This window comes from Orycteropus afer, unplaced genomic scaffold (genome assembly GCF_000298275.1).
Source record: "Orycteropus afer afer isolate SDZICR_OR568_19922 unplaced genomic scaffold, OryAfe1.0 scaffold00365, whole genome shotgun sequence".
Lineage (NCBI taxonomy): Eukaryota > Metazoa > Chordata > Mammalia > Tubulidentata > Orycteropodidae > Orycteropus > Orycteropus afer.
In genome coordinates, this window is record NW_006921952.1 from 1,655,874 (window position 1) to 1,674,016 (window position 18,143).

The 18,143-nt window shown below is 54.0% G+C and overlaps 1 protein-coding gene across 1 annotated transcript in view; it reads left to right on the forward strand.

Moving 5' to 3' along the window:
- The first annotated feature begins 1,314 nt into the window (after positions 1-1,314).
- Positions 1,315-18,143, forward strand: part of LOC103207341 (aldo-keto reductase family 1 member B1-like) — an 18,282-nt gene continuing 1,453 nt past the window's right edge. The window contains exons 1-9 of the mRNA XM_007952926.1: positions 1,315-1,380; positions 10,803-10,970; positions 11,553-11,669; positions 12,630-12,707; positions 13,032-13,154; positions 13,582-13,688; positions 13,954-14,035; positions 14,460-14,543; positions 17,025-17,107. Of these exons, the coding sequence (XP_007951117.1) occupies positions 1,315-1,380; positions 10,803-10,970; positions 11,553-11,669; positions 12,630-12,707; positions 13,032-13,154; positions 13,582-13,688; positions 13,954-14,035; positions 14,460-14,543; positions 17,025-17,107 (908 nt within the window). The remainder of the gene's footprint in view (positions 1,381-10,802; positions 10,971-11,552; positions 11,670-12,629; positions 12,708-13,031; positions 13,155-13,581; positions 13,689-13,953; positions 14,036-14,459; positions 14,544-17,024; positions 17,108-18,143) is intronic.

Genomic DNA, 18,143 nt, shown 5'->3' on the forward strand with positions numbered 1-18,143 from the left:
GTTCTGGGACCTTAAAAAGGCTGCAACTCAACTTGAAGAATGTAGTCAATGTCACTGAATTGTACATGTAGGAATTGTTGGTGCCTGTTCTGCTGGGTACATTCCCAATGATAACAACAAAAAATATATATACCGGATTTGCTAACCAGAAGGTCAGATGTTCAAACCCACCAGCTACTTGGTGGAAGGAAACCCGGCAATCTACTTCCATAAAGATTTACAGCTTGGAAACCCCGTGGGATCTCTATGTGTCTGAATCGACTTGATGGCGGTGGGTTTTTTGTTTGTTTTTTTATTGTGATTTGGGTGAAAGTTTACAGAGCAAATTCACTTTCCATACAGCAGTTCACACACGTCTCATGACATTGACTACGATTTACCCCAGTGTAACAGCTTCCCTCCCACTTCCTCCCGATACTTACCTCTTCCCTGTGTCCATCTTAAGGCTCCTGCCCCCTGAGCTGTCTCCCTGTGCATACACAGCCCTTCTTTCTCCCATGATTGTTCTCTCCAAGGAGTGTTCAACTCATATGCCTCTCTTTTGTTTGGCTGGAAGCCAGAGGTGTGGGTTAAATTCCAGATTTGAAGGGCAGCTAGAGACCATAGTCTCAGGGGTTCCCCCAGGCTCTATCAGATCAGCAAACCTGGTCCCCTTTCTTTTTATTTTGCTGAGTTTGGTTTTGTTAATGTGTATTTATAGGAGCTCTGGTAGCATAGTGCCTAAGGCACTTGACTGCTAACCAGAAGGCTGGCGGTTCAAACCCACCAGCCACTCCTTGGAAGGAAGATGGGGCAATCTACTTCCGCAGTGATACTGCCTCGGAAACCCAAGGAGGGGTTGTTATGAGTAGGGTCCGACTGGACGGCACATAACAACAACGACCATGTGTATTTATATATACGTATGTATTTCAAAAAGAGTGCAGCCCTAACTCCTTCACATGCTGTTTATTTATGGAATGCTTGTGACTACTATTTCTAGACATTCGCTTTTCCCCGCCAGAACAGCGGCCAAGGCCTCCGGAGCCGCTAGGGGTACCGGTGAGCAGTGGGCGCTAAGCCCGCACTGAGGGGCGGGGAACTGCGGAAGGAATACGGCTCCGCTAGGACCAAGCGGGAGATGAGTCCTCGCGGAACAGAGGGGAAAGTTGAGGCGGCAGCAGCCTCGGCGCGGACTGGCCAATCCGAAGCCGCGTTCGCTCGGGAGCGCGCCAACTGCAGGCGTCCGCCTCGCTGGTCGTAGGGGGTATTTAAAGGCGTGCGCGCCGCCACCGTAACATGGTCTTGGGTGGAACTGTTCGCAGGGCTGTCGCCATGGCTAGTCTCCTCGTGCTCAACACTGGCGCCAAGATGCCCATCATAGGGCTGGGCACCTGGAAGGTAGGCCCCAGGGGCTGGCGGCGGGGAGGGGCCCGGGGTGACCCCGCTCGACCCCGCCGCCGACGCTGGGCCTGAGGGAGCTCGCTCGGGCCTCGCGGCCCTATCGCCCGTCCGGGTCTCCGGCGATCCGGCCTGCTAGGTAGGGCAGGGCGAGCAGGGGTCTCGCCTGGTGGGTCCCGCCGGGGCTGCCCGCGGACGCTCGGTGGTCGGACCCCTGGCGGTGCGTTAGGAACGGGCAGCGCCCGCTGTGAATTCACCCGGGGGGCGGAGAGGAGTGGGGCTTCGGCCGCCGCCCGGGCCCCGGGGGGGAATTGGGGCTGGGACCTCGGCGGGGACTGGGACTCAAAGCCCGGGGAGGAGTGAGGCACTTACTCCGCCCCGCGGCCCCGGCGTGAGTGGGGCTCCGTCTCGGCCACCCCGGCTCCGGGAGAAGCCTCTCCCAAGGGCTTCTGGAGCGACTTGGCTTTTCCTCCGAGTTCTTTGATCAGTTCCGTTGTGGCCCAATCCGCATTCACCAGGAGTCTAAAACAACCAGACCCACTGCCGTTAAGTCGATTGGACAAGTAGCGACCCTATAGGACAGGGCATCCTCGGAGAGTTGGGCGGGTTCGAGCCACAGAGCCTTCCGTTAGCAGCCGAGCTCCTAACCACCAAACCAAAAACAAACCCACTACCCTCCGTTAGGTTCCAACCCATAGTGACTTCCACAGGGTTTCCAAGGCTGTACGTTTCTGCAAAAGTACATTGCCTCATCGGAGCAGTTGGTGGGTTTGAACCTCTGACCTTCAGGTTGGCAGCCGGATGCTTTACCCACTGCGCCCCCAGAGCTGCTGCTGCACCACCGGTGCTATTAAATGAAGGGGCATGAGTTTGCCCCAGAACCTAGCCATCTCCCGGGATGTGGATGAACTGTTGATTTCAGGGCCCCTAGAGGCCCTGCCTTGGTTTGTGGGGGGAGTGTGGATCCTGAGAGTGTAACCAGCTTGCCCCCAGGTGTTCCCTCCTGGTGAGCTCTCTCCTGCACTGTTACTACCAGTTGGCTCCCGATTTCTTCCTGCTTGTGGTGACCCCATACGTTACAGAAAGAAATGGCTTCATAGGGTTTTCCTGTCTGTAATCTTTATGGAAGATGGCCAGGCCTTTTTCCCTTATTACCACTCGGTGGTTCAAACACCAGCCTTTAGGTTAGCAGAGAGCAGATCAGCTGGACCGCTCAGGGACTTTAAAACCTTCTTCAGGAACCTTAAAACCATTTAAGTCTCCCCACAGTGTCCCTAAGAAATGGTTAGGAATAAAACTGTGATAGCCCAAGTTTCTCAAAACTCGGGACCACCGAAAGGTAGCATTTGGGGAGGTGAGGCAAGAGCCAGTATTTTTAAGCTGCTTATATTACATTCTGGTAGCATAGTGCCTAAGACACTTGACTGCTAACCAGAAGGCTGGCGGTTCACAGCCACCAGCTACTCCCCGGAAGGAAGGTTGGGCAATCTACTTCCGTAGTGATGTTGTTGTTCTTATGTGCCATCGAGTCGTTTCTGAGGCAGTATCACTGCGGAAGTCGATTGCCCCATCTTCCTTCCTCCGAGTGGCTTGTGGGTTTGAACCTCCAGGCTTCTGGTTAGCAGTCAAGTGCCTTAGGCACTATGCTACCAGAGCTCGGAAACCCAAGGAGGGGTCACTATGAGTTGGGTCCTATTCAAGGGCACATAACAACAACAACAACATATTACATTCTGTAACTGTGACCTGGTTTCCCTCTTATGGGAACTTTGAGTGTGGGCATTGGCTATTAGTACAGAGACATGGGTGGAAGAGACAGACAGGGTTTGAGTAGACTAACCAAAAAACCAAACTCACTGCCCTCAAGTCAATTGACTCATAACAACTGTGAGGGGAAACAGGACAGAGGATGGGTTCACTCCACCCTACAACCTGAGGTGAGTAAGAAACCTTGCCTGGCTCAGAAAGTGTTTCTTGGCCAAGCTGAGCAGACTCTAATGTGTGTTCTCTCCGGACAGTGCGGTGATAGCAGCTGTAAGTGTATAATTTAATTATGACCATGAGGCAGAGTTAAATGCCACCTGTCACAGATTGTCCTTTTGAAAGGAAAGTGAAAAGAGCTTTCTTGACAAGAGGAAATAGAGATTGTGCCTCTGTGCAGCACACAGATATCCCATGTAACTGGAACAAAAGTGTCACCAAATGATATTTTGCCTTACTATACGGGGTGCATACTGATACTTATACTCTGTTTCTTTTTGCACAAAGTTATGGTTGTGACCTTGGAAATAATTGTATGACTTGTCGTCTCAAAATCACTACTCTTTGGTAAGTCAGGAGTAAAAGTTTATAAATCCCAACCTGTTGAGACGAGTCGATGGTGACCCAGGGTGACTCGAAGTGGGCCCGTCCAGCTGCTCCGTAGGCTTTTCTTGGGAATCATTACAGAAGCAGTTCACCAGGCTTTTCTTCTGCAGTCCTGTCGGGTGGTTTTTAACAGCCAACCTTTAATTTGGTAATCTTTGGGCAGGTAGAAGGTGTTTCTACTCTGGACCCCATGTGGCATAGAGGAGTCCCTCCTAGCAGACTTGTGTCCCTGTTGGGTGTAACCCACCAGGATTGTGTTACCAGGAACCTTTAAAACACATAGCTGCTGCTACCAGCTAATGTCCAGTTCCTAATGTGTATTTGAAACCTGGCTGAAAAATCACAGGCCATACATGGTCACTGTGTACACACACACACACACACACACACACACACCCCAGAGTGTAGGAAGGGATATGACCTTTTTTCCATTATTACATTCCCACCTCACCCCTACGCCCTGGAGCCTTTTGAGACCTTTTTTTCCTAATGCCCCCCCAACCCCATGAAATTATAAACCACAGATACCGGGTATATGTGTTCCTGTACTCTGCACCTTTGGAGGGACACAAACTATTGCAGTGCCACCGAGTCAGATGCCACCGAATCAATTCTGACTCCTGGCACCACCCACGTGACAGGAGAACTGCCACATAGGCTTTTCTAGCTTGTAACCTTCATAGAAGCAGATTGCCCCTCCGCATCTGTGTAGCTGCTGGATGGGTTTGAATGCCAACTTCGAGGTTTTTTTTAAACCTCCCTGCTCTGGTCAGTTCTTGCCTCCATGGGACGCTGTGAGGTGAGGGCACAGGAGAGGGGTAGATGGATGGCCCCAGTTGGCGTAGGAGATAGAAACAGGCACACTGGAGAGGCTTCTGTCGCTCCCCCGTGGTGGGGCCAGCTTTGGTGGCCCAGCTCCGGGACTAGGAGAGGGGAGAGAGGAGGGGCCTCCGCGAGCTAAGACCCAGGTTGGCTTTACTGCCCACCTGCCTTCTGTCCCTGCAGATCTCAGTGCGACCTCTCCAAAATCACAGGTATTTCAATCCACCCTGCCCATCCCATGGCAGCCCAGCTGCTGTATTTAGGGCAGAACTGATAGGAGGAGGTTTGTTGCCAAACCTGATTAGGAGCGTTGATGGAAAACCATTAGCCAGCTTGACTGTGTTTTTCAATGTGATAAGGCAGCTGAAAGGGTACTTCTTCAGTGGTCCACTCCTTATCCTTGGAAATGCCAGTGTATGTCATTAAGAGAATTTGGGTACAGTGAGCACCCGCCCAGTGCGGCTGCCTTACCTGTCTGTGCAGTGAGAAGTGCGTTTCTGTGGCTCTTGGGTCATCCATGCAGGGTGGTGCATGGTGGCGTTCTAGAACGTCTCCCATCTTGAGTCTCGAGATGTGGCAGCTGTTTTGTTAGCAGTATGTATATTAGCATGAGGAGCTCTGGTAGCATAGTGCCTAAGGCACTTAACTGCTAACCAGAAGTGAGCAGTTTGGTGGTTCAAACTCACCAGCCACTCCTTAGAAGGAAGATGGGGCAGTCTACTTCTGCAGTGATACTGCCTCGGAAACTCAAGGAGGGCTCGCAACTCGACAGCACATAACAAAACATATTAGCACGTTCTGTGTTTTTTGAACGTCCATTTTTCAGGACGGTTCTGGGTTTGCAGAGCTCCCTTGTGCCCCTGTTGCATCGCACATTCCTGTTGTGTGTTCTGGGCAGTCACTCAGCCTGTGTTAATCAGTGTTTGTAACTAAAGCCCTCAGTTGATCTCAGGGCTCACTCTTTGTCTCCTACAGGTCTGTGACTTTTGACAAACGTGCAGTGTTGTGTCCAACATTATAGTGTCATGTAGAATAATTTCACTGCCTGTCAAATGCCCCCCACCTATTCATTTCTCCCCACGTTTCATTTTTGTGGTACAAAAAGAGTCCTGATGGCGTGGCGGTTAAGCGCTCTACTGCCAATCCACTCAGTGGCAGTGGGGTCAGGGGGAGTACGGAAATACCTAACAAAGCATTTGGCGCTGTAACATTTCTCACACGCAGTTCAGTGACAGGAATTATGCTTCTCAGGTTGTACACCCATGTACACCCATCACCACTGTTTCCAGAATTTTCCATCACCCTTCACAGAGACTCAGTGCCCCCCCAAGGCAGTGACACCCCAGCCCCTCCCCCATCACCCCTCAGAGATTCAGGGCCCCCCTAGGCAGTGACACCCCCCTTCTCCCTCCCACACCTCACCCTTCCCAGACACTCACTGCCCCCCCCACAGTGACACCCCCATCCCTTTCCTCCCATCACCCTTTGAAGAGACTCAGTGCCCTGCCCCCAGCAGTGACACCCCCACTCTCCCGCCCACGTGACCACCAGGAAACTTTGGTCTCCATGCGCTAGCCGGGTCTGGATGCATCCTCTAAGTGGGCTCGTACAGTATGTGTCCTTTTATGTCTGACCTGTTTCCCACCATGTGTGGTTCACGTGTGTTGTAGCGTGTGTCAGGACTTGGGTTCTCTTTGCCGGTGTGTAGTAACCCGTCGGAGGGATGGCCCGCGCTCAGCGTGGCCGTCCGTCTGCCGGGGCCACGGAGCCTGTCAGCACCTCCTGTCTCTTGTGAAACGCGCTGAGCAGCACTGTGGACCGGCAGCCGTGTCCCTACGTCGTCTCGGCTGTTTTGCTGTTTCCGCTGTCGTTGGAAGCATATGGCCATTCCAGACTAGCCTCTCTCACTTGGCAGTGTGCGTTTCAGGGTCCCCCCTGCCATTTCTTTTTCTCACTGAGTAAGACTCATTGCATGGGTGACCACAGTTGGTTTATCCACCCGTTTAACTGTGAAGCACAGCTTGATGGCGTCCAAATTTTGGCAATTGTGAATAAAGTGGTCACCAACACTCACACAGGATTTTGTATGGAAATGTGTTTTCAGCTCTTGTGGGTAGGTACCTTGGGGTGGAGTGCTAGGAGTAGAACCGCTGGAGCTTGCAATAAGCTTGCGGTTAGCTTTGTAAGAAACTGCCAGACTGGCTCCCAGAGTGGCTGCCGTGTTGAATGAAACCTTTACCTAAATGAGGATTCTGTGTCTCTGAAGAAAAGCTGCTATAATCTGAAGATGCTGTGGGACTTGTCAAGGCTTTGGAGGGGACGGCCCTGCTTCTTTATTTTGTCTAAATCCACATCAAAAGACACTTTCCTCTCCATGTTCCAGGTTGTCACTAACAAACTTCTCATTCTTCTTACTCAAGATGTACCCCCCAAAGTGACATTTGCTTTATTTTTTCCCCTTCATTTCAAAAGTAACATCTGCTAACTAGACAAAAACCAAAAAAACAAACTCACTGCCGTCAAGTCAGACCTGACTCATAGCGACCCCTTCTTGGGTTTCCGAAGCAGTATCTCTACAGAAGCAGATTGCCCAACCTTCCTTCCGAGGAGTGGCTGGTAGGTTTGAACTGCCAGCCTTCTGGTTAGCAGTCAAATGCCTTAGGCACTATGCTACCAGAGCTCCTTCTGTTAACCAGAGAAACTTCAAAAAGTACAACAAAAAGACCAGAATCAACGCCCCAGAGCTCTCTGTGGTTCACACTGCCAGATTCTCCGAAGGGGTTCTTGCATCTTAGGGTTGGAATCCTGGTTCCTTACAGTGGACATGTACCCTGGCTTGTACGAAACCTCCTTTCTGGTTGGAGCGGTAGTTTTCTTGACCTGCAAAGGGGATGGGAGCAAGGATATTTATCTAGTGGTAACTAGCCTGAGCTGCAGGAGAGGGGACTAGGAAGAGGTGGGTTTTGAAAGCACATGTGAGAGACGTGAAGGTTCTTTGTGTTGGTGAGCTGGCCTGTGAGTGTGCAGGAAACAGGTTCACACTGGTGACGGGAGCCCAGGGGCCTTCTGCACAGAGGAGCATAAAGTCGCAGCCCAGGCCGGTTGCAGAATCTTAGGTCTCGGGAGGACTTGTGCGCTGGTTCGATCATGTCACAAGCAAATTAGTGACAATTGATTTTAAAAGCTGATTCAGTGTGTGTGATGTGTACAGTTCTGGTGCTTATAAAATTTGTATTGTGGGTGTTTGGGTTCTGGTTGTCTACATATCTGCTGTTAGACGCGTAGGGACATCTCTTTATTTATCTGTTTTTATAAGACTTAATCTGGACCCCTGCTCTCTGTTTGCAGTTTGTTTGTATTGACACGACTGGACTGAGATGTTGCTCTTGTACTAGCGATCCCAAGGTACTGAGTGTGCCTGTCTTAAGTTGACTGCTTCATTACTGATAAGGGAAATCCCTTTCGTCTCTAAATCACAAGCTTGGGCAGATTGCTTCTGGAAGGTTCTAGGTGGAGATTGCTAGTGCTGGGTGATGGTTGGGCATTCTGTGCATTTTAGCCCCCAGGGCTGACCTTCCCACGCCTAGGAGACCCTCCCCTGCTGAGCAGTCTCACCTCATCTGGGGACACCGTGGGGAATTGTGATCATGGGCATGGCTCTGAGGTCCTGCTTCCTGGGTTTGAATCCTGCCACCTTTACTAGCTGCATGACCTTGGAGCAGTTCCTTAAGCTCTTGTGTGCCTCAGTTTCCTCGTCTGTAGAGATACCTTGGAGTGTGGTGGTGGTGATTCATGGTGAAGATGCATTTCAAACCAGCTCATTGAACATGGCTGCCATTGCCAAGGCTCTGTCCGGGAGTGTGCAGTGTGCTCTGCCCTGACGCAAGCCTTCTGACGACCACGTCTGTCCCAGGGTCAGCTCAGGGTGGCCGACCCCAGGTAGGAGCCCCTTGGTCACTGTGCTGCAGCTCACACGTGGCTCAGTGTCACCATTGCCCCGCCCTCCGGCACTGCTGATTGATTCTGACTCATGGCGACGCCACGTGTGCAGTGTAGAACTGCCCCACAGGGTTTGCAAGGCTGGCACCGTTTGGAAGCAGATCACAAGCCTTTCTTCCGAGAAGCCTCTGAGTGGGTCCAAACTGCCAGCCTTTCGGTTAGTAGTTGCAGGACTGGTGTCTGGATCCAGCTCGTGCCCCGCGCAGCATGCCTGCAAGGCCTCCCCTCTGTGTCTCTTTTCCCTCTGACTGAAGTTTGCTCAGTCCGCATGTCTTACTCGTCAGCACTCTGTCCAGGGAAGGATCATGAAGTGGCAGCTTCTTCACAGCCATAGGAGGTCATTTCTGACCTTGACTTTCTGTAAAAATATCCCACAAACTTGGTTTTGTGCCAGTTCCGTAACTTTGATCATTCTGGTCCGCACTCTCCTGGTTTCAAGGAACCAAAAAGCCAACTTAAACTTCAGTAGAAAAAAGACGTGTGCCTTGGCCTGCAGAGCTGACAGTTACTGGCTGTCAGTCTGGTTCAAGGATGTAAGTGACGTCACCAGGGCTTCTCACTGGGCTGGTCTCTCAAGCCCTCATGTCTGTCCATTCCACTTTCCCCTGGCAGCTCAGGCTCCCCCCACCCCCGCCACAGGACAGTGGCCGCCATAGAATGAGAGCTTCTCTTAGCAGTTCCACTGCCCTGGCTCGAGTCTCTTTCCTGCCCCTGCCCTAGTCGCTGTGACTGAACGTGTGTGGCCAGGTCTGGAGGTGCCCCTTGTGGTTGGGTCTACAGGGGTGCCCCTTGTGGCTGGGCCTGGGAGTGTACCCCTGTTGCTCAGCCTGGGGTGCTCTCTGTGGCTGGACCTGGGGGTTGCCCCTCCTCCCATGTCCGGGCTTGATGGGTGTGAGCACAGGATGGAGGCAGTGCAGCATCTCCTCAGAGAACAGTCAGTTGAAGGTCATTAAGCCTGGAGAAACTTCTGAACGTGCTGGGTGGACACTTCCCACAGTTCTCACGCGGATAAGGGTGGGCTGTGCTAACACTGCTCGTGATGGCGACTGGGAGAGAGCCATGGGGGGTTCTCTCTGGACACTGTAGTTTCCTCCCTTGCTTCTTCAGCATAAGGGTGTGTGGCCTTCCTGGCTCCTCCAGTGAGCCAAGGAGGCCCCGACAGTCTGAGGTGGGCTCTTGGGGAACACCTGAGGGCTGGTGTACCGCCTCCCACTCTCAGGGGGACCAGCAGGCCAGGTGGTGCGTGGGGCTCCCGGCCTGTTCACCACAGCAGGCCTCTGCAGCTGCTGGTGGCCCTAAGGCACTTTCCCCTCCTGTCCTTCTGGCCCTGGCCCTCTCAGCAGTGTGTCACATGATGCCTGTTGTTCATCCTGAGCTTGTGGGAGGGGCTGGGGAACTGCAGGGGCTGCCCGAGCACCCCCTCTCCATCAGCAGCATGCTCTCCACCCCTGTCCCATCCTGTCGTCAGATGCCACCTGGCCCGGGCCAGGACACTGTTCAGTCTCTTTATTGCTGACTACAATCCATAGAGCCATCTTGCCTAATCCCCATTCTCCCTCACCTTTTAATCATTTCTGTCTACAGAAACGTCTGAGGGCCACCTCCCAAAGCCATTGGCGGTGAGGCCCGAGGAGATCCGAGTTGTCATCAGTCACACACTCGGCCTCATGAAAGCCCCCCTGAACTGCTTACAGCCAGTGAGGGGTGGCTCAGAATGAGGCAGGACAGTGCAGGAGCCCCCACTACACCCCAGCTCTTGCTGACTGACCCGGAGCCCACAAGGAAGTATTTAAATACGGAAAGCTGTGTAGGGAAGCTGTGTAGGGTCGCCGTGAGTTGGAATGGACTCGATGGCAGTGCGTTTGCTTTTATGGTTTTGGTTTTTGAAATACTTAGAGCTGCTTGGGGCAGTGGTGCCTCTCTGTCATGGGCCCTGAAGGCTTGAGAGAGTGAGGGTTTTCCTGCGGTGGGTTGTGAATCATGACGGGAAGAAGTGAGGCAGCAGCATGTCTTTCGGTGGTGTGTCTGTGCGGGACCCACGTCGGGAGTTCCGGACAGGAAGTCCCAGCGCCTGTCCTCATAGCCCCGCCTCGGAGATGCCGCCTCCCCAGCTGGGCTCAGAGGAGAGACCTTTCTGTCAGGCTCAACCCATTGCTGTCACCCTGTGCCAAGGCTGTGTGCAGACTGTGTTGGCTTTGTTGTTAACCCTGGGCCCTGTCTGTCTCTTCCCTCAGTCCCCGCCAGGCAAGGTGGCAGAGGCTGTGAAGGTGGCCATTGACACTGGGTACCGGCATATCGACTGCGCCCACGTGTACCAGAACGAGAGTGAGGTGGGAGAAGCCCTCCAGGAGAAGCTCAAGGCGGAGGTGGTGAAGCGGGAGGACCTCTTCATCGTCAGCAAGGTGATGCCTCAGGTGGGGCGGGGGCGGGGGCGGGCCCGGTGGAGCAGCTACCCCAGTGCTCTGGGTGTGGGCACGGTGGGCAATGGGAGGCATGGCAGCTGAGGCAACAGAGGGCTCAAGGCCCATGCACACCAGCTGGCATTGGGCAGTTAAGCCTTCAGACCCTCTGGTTAGGACCCAAGCTGCTGGGCCAGGCTAGGGTCAGCTCTCCCTTTCCCAGGAGCCCCCTGTGCAGAAAGGACTTTGCTCCCATCTGCAGACTGGCTCCCCACCACTGCCCACAGTGGGACACTGGGTTGGGGCGGAGCTGGCCCACAAAGACTGGCCAAGAGGAAGCCAGCCCCCCTTGCTCGGTGGAGGCTGGGCCTGGCCTGCCTCCCATTTTATGCCTCTTGAGAGGTTTCCAGGACCTGGTTATCGTGCCTTCTTGTGGCAGTGGAGTCCACAATGTGCACTGGACCCCCCCAACTGTTTGATGGCTGAAGTGACTCAGCCATCACATGATGGCAGGGACCGTTCGTGGGGGACAGGGTGGTGTCTGTCATTGGCGCAGCAGGACAAAGTGTGTTCTCACTCCCTCAGCTCTGGTGCACCTACCACGACAAGAGCATGGTGAGGGACGCCTGTAAGAAGACTCTCAGTGACCTGAAGCTGGACTATCTGGACCTCTACCTGATCCACTGGCCGACCGGCTTTAAGGTATGGGCCTGTGGCCGCGTGCACCCTGGGGGCTGTGCTGGGGAGATTCTTGGTGTCCTCTCAGGATGCTAGCTGTGCCCTGTGGAGCCCCAGACCTGCAGCGACGGTGTCCCCCGGGGCTGATCAGCAGTTCTCGTCTCATCCACTCCCAGGCCTCTGCATTCACGCCTGTGTTCTAACAGGAACCAGGGGTGCCTCCTAGGTGCTCTGTGGGGTGTGAGGGGTGCTGGCTCCTCAGTGGTGATGTCATTTAAACCTTTGGGACAGGAAACATCGCTGTCCTTATGGCACACAGGGCATGGGGAACTATTGCTGTCACCCCAGCATGTGCACGCATGAGCACACGTACACTACACACTGCTCATGTGTGTGCATGCATTCCCACCCCTAGGCCTGTGGGGCAGGCAGCCTGGCTCTGCACAGAAAGAACGTGAGGGGGTCAGCGCACTCGGCCTTCTCTCAGCCCCGCTTGGTGTGGGCATTGTCGGCAGTAAAATTAGAGTTTACGCTATAGCTCCATTGGATTTCTTGGTGGCAGATTAGAGCCCAAAGGGACTTGACTTTGGTCCCTGTTTCTATGGGATTCCACCCTCGGTGAGTTCCATCTCTGGCAGTTCCAGAGGCCAGTGCCCAGCCGGGACTGGGAACCAGGGATGCCACTTTGGATGTGCACGCACACACACACACACACACACACACCCCCTAGTCTGTGCCAGACCAGCCCCTAACCAAGTTCATCACCACCACACAACAGGCTTAGATATGTGAAGATGGTGATTTCTCAGCTCCAGCTCACTGAGGGGAAAGTGCTGGGGCCCGGGGTCGTGCTCACATCTCCTGGTCACACTGCCCGATGGAGAACCCCAGCTTTGTTTTCAAAGCAGCAGCCCCTCCCCGCTGACCTGTGCAGGTCTGTGAAGGGCTGCTCTTGATTGTTTCTGGTTTCGGTTGTAACGGCAGGCGGGGAAGGACTTCTTCCCGCTGGATGAGACAGGCAACGTGATTCCCAGTGACACCGATTTTTTGGACACGTGGACGGTAAGGCAATCCTTGGCTTCACTTTTTGCTTCACTGCTGGTGCCATGTTTCCCCTGTGAGTGAACTTGGTGAACTTGGGCAGGAGCCTGCTCTGGCATTCCCCTCACTGTATTGTGTTATTCGGTCACTTTGTCTGTTCTTCTTGTCTCCTTAAAGCCAGCCTGGCTCTTGTCTTCCACCTTGTGGCTTCTGAAAGGTCTCACTAGCTGGTGCAGAACTGTGAGGGTGGGACCTGTTAACTGTGGGTGCAAAAGATGCTTCCGGTCCTTGTCTTTTCTGGCATGTTCCAGCAGCCAGCACCAAGCAGTATTCTCTTCCCCTTAGGCCATGGAGAAGCTGGTGGACGAGGGGCTGGTGAAGGCAATTGGTGTCTCCAACTTCAACCACCTCCAAATCGAGAGGATCTTAAACAAGCCTGGCTTAAAATACAAGCCAGCTGTTAACCAGGTAAACATCGGCCCGAGAGGCTGGTCTCCTGGGATATGGTCCGGCCCCAGGGAGTGGCCAGGAGGCTCCTAGCCTCTGCAGAGCCTGGATGATGATTCAGAGTGACAGTGGCGCCTCTGGGAGTAGGACTTGCAGGACAGAAAGGCCCTGATGTCGTGCCTCGGGGCCTCACAGTGAGCAGTGCAGACTTTGAGACCTCAGACCTGGGATAGTTGACAAATGGCTGAAACCAGGACCAGCCTTCAGGGCCTGTGGCCAAAGAGCCTCAGTCACAAGGTGGTGGTTCTTGGTGTTGACACTGGCTGGGAAATGGCAGAGGTGTGTCACCCCGGATTTGTCATTGTTGTCAGTGGGGAGGGAGAGACTGGCACTTCCCGTGTGCCCCATCCACAATGCCACACGCCCAGCCCCTCCTCTGTGTTTGCAGATCGAGAGCCATCCATACTTCACCCAGGAGAAGCTAGTCCAGTACTGCCAGTCCAAGGGCATCGTAGTGACCGCCTACAGCCCCCTGGGCTCCCCTGACCGGCCTTGGTAAGCTTGCCAGGGGCTCGTGGGGAAGATGAGAAATGGCCCAGCACTGGGAAGGTCGTTGGGGCTGAGCCGTGGGCCTGCCCAGGGCCTCTACGGCTTTCTGGGAGGCCTGTTCTTCTGTCCCAAGGGTGAGGGTTGGGAACCAGCATGTCATAGGCAGCTCTCGGTGGACTGCTGTCAAGGACGGTATGAGGGCTGGCCCAGTCACTGGCTACCTGAGTGGTGGCAATGGAGAGGTTCACATGGACCCCCTTTCTGTCTCCAGGGCCAAGCCAGAGGACCCCTCCCTGCTGGAGGACCCCAGGATCAAAGCAATTGCAGCCAAGCATGATAAGACCGTAGCCCAGGTATTCCTGTGCCCAGGCACATGTGACTGTCCCCAGAGCCTCCTGTGCTCTGCGCTCTGGAAGTGCTGAGTAAGGGCCGGGAGTGTGTAGGGAAGAGAAGGAGCAAGCAGGGGCCGGGCATTCAGAAGACCACATGATCTGGGGGCGGGTCTGGGGACAGACTGCTCCCACCTTCATAGGCTGCTGTGAAATCTTGTCTCAGTTAAACACGAGTGTGTTGCTGCCAGCTCAAGTGAAGTGCTTTCTCCCCCGTGGAGGTACAGGGTCCTCAGTGTCACGAGGGCAGCATCCCTGGGGAAGGTGCTGATGCAAGTGCCCAGTGGCCGTGAGCGAGTCCGGCCTGCATGCCCCTGTCCTCATGCGGGTGGGACCCCAGCGACTGCGCCTGCAAGTGCAACAGCATTCCGTGCCTCTCTGCTCACAGGTTCTGATCCGGTTCCCCATACAGAGGAACTTAGTTGTGATCCCCAAGTCGGTGACCCCCGAGCGCATCGTTGAGAACTTCCAGGTAGGAGCCTGCTGGTTGGCCCTGGTTTTCCGCTGTGGGCTGAGACAGGTAGGGCAATCTTCTCAGAGCCTCACCTCCCACCCACATGTCCTCAGTGGGCCCTCTTACCACCCTCGCCTCTCCCCGGCCAGGGAGCTGACCAGGAAGCTGTAGGAGCAAACTGTGGGCCCCAGGCAGTGGCTTCTCATTGGGCCACACCTGGTGCATCACTGCTGGACCACTCTGTGGTCAAAAAGTGCTCATTGTGGGGTACATCCAACTAGATCTGGAGCCTTTGTCTCATACATCATTAAAGTGTTAGGGGGAAAAAAGAACGTTTAACTTAACTGCAGAAAGGTCATGGAGGCAGTGTCTGACTCCCTCTGACTTCACAAGGGGGAGAGAATCAAGATGAGCATCAACAGCCTGAAGCTGGTTCCTATGAGGCAACCATCCAACCTTCCCGTCAATTCCTGCACCCACCGTCCCTCCCGTGGCCCTTCTGCCTCTCTGCTGCGTTCGATAATTTGTTGCAGTGACTACACAGAACTCACAGACTGTACTCACGACGGTGGACTTTATTAGGGAAGTAACAGATTTCAACTTAGGGTCAGAAATGACTCAGGATACAGTTCTTCAGGACAGCTTCTTCTCAGCCATGCCACAGGCACCCTTCTCTCTGACCTTGGCCTGTGTCCTGCACCAGCCGGTATTACAGAGCTCTTTTAGCTTTGCCAGTAGGTGCCCAGAGAGGCACCCCAGTTGCATCAGTGGGCCTTCTGCCCAAAGGCACTCAGCTTTCTCATCCCGTAGGCCAGGAAGCCCGCCGCTCTGTCTCATGTAGGTCTCTTGTTTCTGCTGGATCTGCTGCCTCTGTCCCTGCCATTTCAGTGCAGGATCTCAGCTCCGAGGATGCACTGCATTTCTGGCTCTTCTTTCCTGATGGCAGTGAGCGCCCCATTTCTACCCCTGGGATGTCTCACTTTAAGCCTAGCAGGATGGCAGAACTGACCGGTCTCCATGTTAGGATTACGTATATTTTATTTGCATAGTCCCACCCCCACAAGGGTGCCATGTACCTTATTTACATTAGTAGCAAGTTGTTTGGGGCAGGTCTGGGGACAGACTGCTCCTACCTTCATAGGCTGCTGTGAAATCTTGTCTCAGTTAAACACGAGTGTGTTGCTGCCAGCTCAAGTGAAGTGCTTTCTCCCCCGTGGAGGTACAGGGTCCTCAGTGTCACGTGGGCAGCATCCCTGGGGAAGGTGCTGATGCAAGTGCCCAGTGGCCGTGAGCGAGTCCGGCCTGCATGCCCCTGTCCTCATGCGGGTGGGACCCCAGCGACTGCGCCTGCGAGTGCAACAGCATTCCGTGCCTCTCTGCTCACAGGTTCTGATCCGGTTCCCCATACAGAGGAACTTAGTTGTGATCCCCAAGTGGTGGGCTACACCTCACATTTACATAGCTCCACCCAGTCACATGAGGGTACAAAGACTGTGGCTAGAGGAGCCACATCAAGTAACTCTCTGTACCACGTTATGGATATCATAGCCCTAGCCTAACTCTTCATTTTGTATCTACTGTGTATCTTTTATAAGGAGCTCTGGTGACCTAGTGGGTAAGGCATTTGGCTGCTAACCAAAAGGTCAGTGGTTCAAACCCACCAGCTGCTCCATAGGAGGAAGATGAAGCAATCTGCTTCAGTGCAGATTTACAGCCTTGGAAACCCAATGAGTATCACCATGACTCCGTAGCAGTGGGTTAGTGAGTGTGTCCTCTGCCACTTACACATGGTTGTAATCACAGTGCCCGTTGCTGATTTCCTGCACGGTCCCTGACCCTCTGAGGCTGACAGCTAGTCCCCTTATATCTCCCCATGCTGCTGAGGCCACATTGCCCACTGGCTCCATGTGGCCACGTTTTTCCCATGTGGTCTGCTGCCATCACGCCAACAGGCCTCTCATATTGTGTGCCCTTTCTTGCCCTCTGTCCAGAGCCTTACTTAGATCCTTAGTCCCATCTCAGACGCCGTCTCCTTGCTCCTCACTGGAATGAATTTCTCTTCCCTCTGGACTCCCTCGGTGCCTCGTTGTTGTCTTTGCCGTAGTTCATTACTACGTAGTGCGGTTCATTACTGTTGCGTCACAGCTGTAGGCATGCATATCTCCTCCCTCTGCTTCGTCGTAAGGTGCGTCAGACACCATCTAGCCTGCCATGATTCCCCACAGGTGCCTGGCAAAACAGACATGCTCAGTGGTGGTTTTGAAATGGAAGAAATGTAGAAAGTGCTGGAAGAGAAGGACTGTTTTCATTGATGCACATAATACCTGGCCCATCATAGACAGATGCTCTGTGACTGTTCCTACAGCACACTTGTTCTGCACTCAGCACCCCCTGCCTGCCCCCTCTCACGGTGATGGGCAGCCTCTCATGGTCCCGTGTTTCAGTGGGAGGCTGCTTAGTGTTCTTTGTGACACTCAGTTGGTTTCTTTCTCTGCTTAGGTCTTTGACTTTGACCTGAGCAGCTTGGATGTGAGCACCTTACTCAGCTACAACAGGAACTGGAGAGTCTGTTCCTTAGTAAGGTGAGTGGGGCCCAGGGGTGGGGATCCAAGCCTGGGACAGGGTCGGGGGCTGGAGGATCGTGAGTAGCTCTGGAAAGCCCAGCCTCCCACGTAGACAGGGGAGGTCTGCGGGGAGGCCCCTGGGCCGTGCTCTGCAGAGAGGCCCACCCTGTGCCCCGTGGTCTGTGATTGAGATTCATGGCTGCCGTATTTACTGAACTGCACAGACCAAGACGGAGAGTTTCCACAACCATTTATTAAATTTATTAACACTGCTTCCAGCTTTTAACTGAGCTGTATTAAAGAGAATGTGATTGAAAACTGCACGTATCAGTGGCAGGATGAGGGGCCTGCACTGAAGACAGTGCCCTGGGGGACATGCCCAGAGACCTGCCTGGGTGCACTGTGGGCCCCAGCTGAAAGAACTGGGAACTCTGACAGTTACTTTTCAAGCCTTAGTGGCTGAACTTGACCCCAGGTGGCCCTGCTTCCTGTGGAGGACACCATACATGTCTCTTTGTCTAAATGACCTGGGTGAAAGGGGTATGGCAGGGAGACCAAAGTGCCGGGCTCGTGACAGTCCTTGCTCCGACACTCATGAGCTTGAGGCCCTGAGGGAGTCACAGGGTCCCTTCGGCAGCTGTTCTCTGCCCCTTGGCTCCCTCCAAGTGTGACGTGGCCTGAGGGTGGTGGTGAGGGAAGTTTTTCTTTCCTACCAGTACTTTCTATGAAGTTGAACCTCTGCTTCAAGCGTCATCTTCACAGTCTGTGAGGGAGACAGAATGTCTGCTCCCATGACACTTATTCTGAGAGCTTGCCACTCCTGCTCTGGCTCCTTCAGCAGTCTCTCTCCTAAGCAAAGTCCCCTCAGGCAGGGCAGGCCTTGCCTGCTCCACCGGCCCAGAACGTCCCAGCGCTGCTTCTTGAGAGCGACTCCCCCAGCTTCCGGCCCAAACTCATTGCTGAGCCCCGCTGCAGCCTCATCCAAACTAGCCGTGCATGTGTCATGGGCAGCCCCAGAAGAGGCCCCTTTCTGACAGCCCTGTTCATGTTATAC